The 7017-nt window shown below is 42.7% G+C and overlaps 1 protein-coding gene across 1 annotated transcript; it reads left to right on the top strand.

Annotated features, from left to right (window-relative positions):
- The first annotated feature begins 1178 nt into the window (after window positions 1-1178).
- Window positions 1179-6235, top strand: LOC139378688 (transmembrane protein 229A-like). Its single transcript, XM_071121101.1, has one exon. It carries the CDS (start codon window positions 1305-1307, stop codon window positions 2325-2327), a length of 1023 nt encoding a protein of 340 aa, XP_070977202.1. The 5' UTR covers window positions 1179-1304; the 3' UTR covers window positions 2328-6235.
- The last annotated feature ends 782 nt before the right edge of the window (window positions 6236-7017 follow it).

Genomic DNA, 7017 nt, shown 5'->3' with positions numbered 1-7017 from the left:
TAGGTCAGGATTTGTATAGTGGTATATTAGGCTACAGACAGATTTACAGTAGGGTATATTAATTAGGGCATTATGCAGGGCCTACAGACATACAGGCTTAGGGCTTGACCACATTGCTCAATTATGTTTATCAAAAGTATTCAAATGATCAATTCATAATAAGGCCTATGGGCTAGCAGGCCATTATAAATCGATGACAGATGTTTGTTCGACATTTCAGATGGCCACATGACCGTTAAACGAGTGGGATGTTACGTCACTACTCACTACTGTATAGTTTAGTAGCGTCATATGTGGACCTTACGTTTTTCTGTGCTATCACGCCCCCTCCGACGCGCTCAATTATTCTCTTCTGGTTGCCCACAGAGAGGAAGAGGCGAAGCGAGAGGGTTTACTCCGCCCAAAATCAGTCCATGAAAGTAAGTGAGAAATGTTTGAATAGCTGTCAATGAGTGTGAAATTTGGTCAACAGAAAATTGAATTGGTAATTTGCTACATGAGGCTTATTTGGTCTAATATACGTTTTTCTAATGGTTAGGTTGTTGTTACAAATGCACTGATATAAGTGGACACGTGGCATTTCGGCAACTTTTAAAATAAAAAACACTTTATCACAGAGGTTCAAAACCCAGACGCGGAATGCGTGCGAAACAGATCAAGAAGACCAGGCTGGGGTTTGAGAAGTCAATGACAGAAGTGAAAATGTTTCTTTAGTTGTTCATTTTCTAAAGAAATCTAAAGGTGCAACCTAGAATCAAGCCAATGTCTTAAGTAACTGAACATGTTATTACTCCAACCTTGTGAAAGTGGCAAACTGACACATTTGAATTTTCATCAAAAACTCTATATCGAAGGAGTGCCTTTGATTTGCACATGCCCAGTTCAGCGCGAAACGATCAATTGACCAGATTACATATTTCTGAGTTTAGCTAGCCAACGTCTCCACGACATTACCTGCAAGCATGATCTGAAATTTCTATTGGAGATCAGTTTCTTCCGATCTTCATACTTGCAGGCTTACTGTCTTTTACTTTTGTCTAAACCCCCTCTCGTTGGCTAGAATGGTCCCACCTGATCTTGCCTCCTCCCACCTGCCTTCCATCTTTGAGGACATGTATTTCCATTGTTAAAGCGGTCACTCGACTATCTTATCAATATAATAGAAAATCTTTGCTGTGGATCAGGCGCTGTCAGGTGCAAAGCTGCTAATGACACTGCCGCAGCTCCGTTAAAAGTACAGAATGTGCCACGAACGAAGAACAAGAGCTGCTTTCTGATTCTCTCCGAGGAGAGAGAGATCAACCATGGCCAGCTGGCGGAGAGAGAGCCCGCGGATCCGGGCAGGACAGGGTGGTAGCAGCCTGAGAGCAGCGAGGAAGCCCCGGCAGAAAGATCCATCCAGCGAGGTAGGGGACGCGGGCGAATCAATGACAGAGCTGCCACAATTGTTACGGCTTTATTTCTATGGAATGCACGGTGTCACTTTGGATATCCTCCTGTCGTCCGCACAGGGGCTTTTGGCTGACAGCGACCCCAAACTGTTCGGCTTTTCCTCCCCGTACCTCTGCATCATGCACTCGCTGACCCATTTCTTGCTGGAAAAAATATATTCGCAAAAGAAGTGCTTTCAAGGACGCCCAGTAGTTTTTCACCTTGTTTTCTATCCCTCTGTGTACATCGGGTTGCAGATCCTGATTGGGAATATTAACACGCTGACCGAGCACGTTAGAATAGTCTCTGCCACTCATCTCGTAGTTCACTACCTACTGGCCCTGTACTTCACCCAAGTTTTCCACAAGGGGCTTGCGCGGCTGCGCTACCACTGCCCCGGGAAACGGACCATGTCTACCCCGGCAGAGCGCACCCTGGAGTCGCTGCCTAATAACGGTCTACCCGATTTTGTGCGATTCCTCTTCTTTGGAATGCATGGCTTTCTGGACGAGATAATTTTTACCTCGATATTCAACCTTGTGGAGAATTTGGACCGGACCATGAGCGGCCACACGTCCCTGTGGTCCTTCCTGATGTACGGGAGCTGCAGCTTCGTGGTAGAGAAACTCTACCTTCATTTACGCTTCAGACGGGGTTGGAGCACCTGGAGGCGGCTCCCCATCTATATCTGCTTCATCTACACCTGGGAGTTCTGTTGGGGGCTGGCGCTGCGGCAGTACGGCGCATGCTCATGGGATTATTCCCACTATCCATTCAACTTCATGGGCCTGATCACGCTCCTCTACCTGCCCGGATGGGTCTGCATCAGTCTCTACCAGGATATTCTGTCCAACGTTCTGCTGCGCGTGGTGGTGTGTGCCAAAGACGAGGAGTGAGGGCACTTAGGGCAGGGCGCTGGCATCAACGTCTGTCCTGTGTCCAGGAAAGACAACTGTATTATAGGCCTAGGCCACAATTGATTTAGGGACTATTGATACTAATACAAATAAAGAAGATGACATTTAAGCTGATCAATTGTGTACCCGCACTTTGTAAAAAAGAATGTGTATTTCCCCATTGGAAATGTGGTATTGATGTAGCTGTTTAGACAGCCTCTTTTTATCAGTGATTCTAACGAATAGCCTATCAATTTGTTACAGGTAGCCTAAACACACAGGCATGCCTTGCCTGCCATGTGATGACACATAGACATGCCTTCTGCTGTGTTGACAACTACTATTTCTTACTTTGATGCAGATGAAACAATAATATTTTACATTTTACACTTCATTTGCTTGCTCATGATTTAAGAGCTGTGAATTATTTCAACTATATTGACGAAATCAGCCATATGTATGGCAGGCACCATTTGACTTGTTTGGTCTCTTCAATCCCAGAGCATGCTTTGAGCTAATTTCTGCATGGCTGCATATGGACATTCATGATCACTTAATTGCGTAACTCTTATTTTCTTTAAAAAATGCATGACATTTGGAAATAAAATGGGTTCTAAAAAAGTTCAAAATGTATGTAGCAGGAGATAGAACGAACGGGTCGTGGACCGAATTAATTTCACTGTGAATAGTTTTCTGAACCAAACCTTAACCTTACTGTGTTGGAGTGCCTTTCTGAGCAAACCTACAGACAGCTGGACTAAAGACAAACTGAACTACACTGTGGGCCAGTTTCCCCCTAGTCATGGCTGACCTAAAAAAGGAAGCTCAATGCGGAATTGAAAGTGCTTTTTAGTCTACAACTATAGGCTTAATCTGGGTCATGTAAACAGACAATGTGTGCCAGTCAGACAGACCCTGAGGATCAGATTTAACCTTCTCCCTTCTTTACATAGGGACATCTCCCAAACATGAACTACACTGTGGGCCAGTTTCCCCCTAATCCTGGCTGAACTAAAAAAACAAAGCTCAACGGGGAATCTCCAGCCCCAGGCTTGTTTACCTAACGTTTAGAAAGCAGCGGCGAACGCGTCAGCGTTTTATGGTTTACACTCGACAGGTTGATCTGGATCGGGCAATATCAGGAGTCAGCAGACCTGGGTTCAAATACTACTTGAAATCTTTCAAGCACTTTCACTGTTTGTTTTCACCCGCCTGGAGTGCCAGATGGATGGGTTTTGGGGTTTGAATGTTTGTGACTATTGAATTGGTTCCACACCAGGAAAGCTCAAGCAAGCCTAGCAAAAAAAGGTATTTGAAATTATTTCAAAATAGTATTTGAATCCAGGTCTGGGAGCCAGGTGTGGAGCATGTATAGTATAAGTACTTGGGATCAACCTCCATCTATCCTTTGTCCTTTGGCATTGATCTTTCTGCCTGTTTTATTTCCTTGTTTGCACTTGTACCACACGGTAAAGTCTCATGTTCTCTCTGAGGGACCAAACACATACAGTATGTGTGAATACCTGGCACTGTGACTTCACTAGCATTCTGTTCCAACATTATACTCTTTCCGTTTTATACTCTCTCCGTTTGGAAACGTATAGTTTTAGCTCTACTGATTTTATGATTCTCTAGCATGTTTTTAATGCATTTTACTGGCTGCTGTCGTCAGTCCTGGGGATTCCGTGAAACTAAGGTTGGAGGTAACTGAAAGCTGGTACTGATGAGTAATACTAGTGCAGGGAAAAATATCTTATAACATGATGTTATTGAAATATTTCAACTTTTACACATGTTGATTTTTGTCAGATGATTATGAATATGTCATGCCGTGAGAGTTTCCCTTGCCTCCGCAAACAAACAATACCATCCACTCTTCTGGAGACTGACACTGGACTGATTGAAATAACAAGATTATTTTCCTTGTGGTTTGTCATTTCAAAATGGTGGGCTTTTGTTGTGGACAATGCAAAATAAGGATACACATGGGCCAACAGTTACTGCCTCAGTGATGATGAATAGGACCAGGATTTTCTTTCCTGGTTACAGTGCCTTGCAAAAGTATTCACCCCCTTGGCATTTTTCCTATTTTGTTGCATTACAACCTGTTATTTAAATTTTTATTTGGATTCCATGTAATGGACATACACAAAATAGTCCAAATTGGTGAAGTGAAATGAAAAAAATTACTTGTTTCAAAAAAACAGAAAGGTGGTGTGTGCATATGTATTCACCCCCTTTGCTATGAAGCCCCTAAATAAGATCTGGTGCAACCAATTACCTTCAGAAGTCACATAATTAGTTAAATAAAGTCCACCTGTGTGCAATCTGTCACATGATCTGTTACATGATCTGTTATATGATTTCAGTATATATACACCTGTTCTGAAAGGCCCCAGAGTCTGAAACACCACCAAGCAAGCGGCACCATGAAGACCAAGGAGCTGTCCAAACAGGTCAGGGAAAATGTGGAGAAGTACAGATCAGTGTTGGGTTTTAAATAAATATCTGAAACTTTGAACATCCCAGGGAGCACTATTAAATATATTATTAATAAAATGGAAAGAATATGGCACCACAACAAACCTGCCAAGAGAGGGCTGCCCACCAAAGCTCACAGATCAGACAAGAAGGGCATTAATCAGAGAGGCAACAAAGAGATCAAAGATAACCCTGAAGGAGCAGCAAAGCTCCACAGTGGAGATTGAAGTATCTGTCCATAGGATCACTTTAAGCCGTACACTTCACAGAGCTGGGCTTTACGGAAGAGTGGCCAGAAAAAAAGCCATTGCTTGAAGACAAAAATAAGCAAATAAGCAAACACAAGCCCAACACCTCTCATCACCCCGAGAACACTATCCCCACAGTGAAGCATGGTGGTGGCAGCATTATGCTGTGGGGGTGTTTTTCATCGGCAGGGACTGGGAAACTGGTCAGAATTGAAGGAATGATGGATGGCGCTAAATACAGGGAAATTCTTGAGGGGAACCTGTTTCAGTCTTCCAGAGATTTGAGACTGGGACAGAGGTTCACCTTCCAGCAGGACAACGACCCTAAGCATAATGCTAAAGCAATACTCAAGTGGTTTAAGGGGAAACGACCCTAAGCATAATGCTAAAGCAACACTCAAATTGTTTTAAGGGGAAACATTTAAATGTATTGGAATGGCCTAGTCAAAGCCCAGACCTCAATCCAATTGAGAAATGTGTGGTATGACTTAAAGATTGCTGTACACCAGCGGAACCCATCCAACTTGAAGGAGCTGGAGCAGTTTTGCCTTGAAGAACGGGCAGAAATCCCAGTGGCTAAATGTGCCACGCTTATAGAGACATACCCCAAGAGACTTGCAGCTGTAATTGCTGCAAATGGTGCCTCTACCAAATATTGACTCTGTGGGGGTGAATAGTTATGCACGCTCAAGTTTTCAGTTTTTTTGTCTTATTTCTTGTCTGTTTCACAATAAAAAATATTTTGCATCTTCAAAGTAGTAGGCATGTTGTATAAATCAAATGATACAACCTCTCCAAAAATCGATTCCAGGTTGTAAGGCAACAGAAAAGGAAAAATGCCTAGGGGGTGAATACTTTCACAAGCCACTGTATGTGGTTGGGGAGAACCTTCTGTCCCTGGTAAAGTTGTGATCTTAATCATCATTTTTCTTTTAAAAATTGATGTTTGGAAATCATTGACCAACTGTATTTAATAATACAGAACAATCATGTACTATATAGCTCACAATGAGTAAGTAAAATCATGTTTATTTTAGGTTATAAATGAGGAAAGACTCAAATATTCTTGCTACAGTATGTCCATGGTGGAATTTAATTGAATCAATCACTGTATGGATATTGTGTAGCCTGCATACTGTACATTACTTATAACTACATTAAATCTCCATGTTGAACCACTAAGGTTGTCCCAGTTCATGTTGTCTTGATTGACATCGTGCTCTCACTAAATTGCTTGTATTTACAGGTTGTCTGTGCTTCTCTCAGATCAGCTTCCTAGGAAAGTTGAACAATGTCGTAAACCAACTGAAAATATCTGACCTTTACAGGAAACTGCACCTCAAATACATAAAGTCAACACTGCTCTGCGATTGGATCAAGAGATACTAAATGACTCTTATCTGTGCCTGGTGTCAGATTGATTCGGTATGAGAGGCAGAGATGATTCTGCACTGTTTGTTTGTGTGTGTGTGTGTGTGTTTAGGCTAGGTTACCCGTGGAAAGTTGTCAAGGAGACCATTCAGCGAGGTTGGAGGGGGTTAGAGGGGTAAGAAGAGCTGGATTGTTACTGTAGGGACCTGTTATTTATGTTCCCATATATCTGATACCCAGGGACACAGCACCACCAGCCAATCTGATTGGCCATAAACATCTAGGGACAACACTGGCTTATCTAATTGGCCAGATGACTCCCATCATTCACTTCTCCTTCTGGACTCATTATCTCCCCACTGACTTCCTCTATTTGTTACAACAGTAGAACACTGATACTAACACAGCATTTAGTGTTGATGTTAACTGCTTCACTCCTGGCTCTCTGAGGTATCACTTCTCTATTTCCAGTTATAACACCCGCACACGCTCAAACTCTTAATAGGGTTGTGGGCCTAACTTCAGAAGTCTGGCTAAAATTCAAGGTAATTCTCTACAGAGTAAAGCAGGCTAGCGCTTAAATGCCAAAT

The sequence above is a fragment of the Oncorhynchus clarkii genome, chromosome 21 (genome assembly GCF_045791955.1).
Source record: "Oncorhynchus clarkii lewisi isolate Uvic-CL-2024 chromosome 21, UVic_Ocla_1.0, whole genome shotgun sequence".
NCBI lineage: Eukaryota > Metazoa > Chordata > Actinopteri > Salmoniformes > Salmonidae > Oncorhynchus > Oncorhynchus clarkii.
This window is presented reverse-complemented; position numbering and strand designations above follow the sequence as displayed.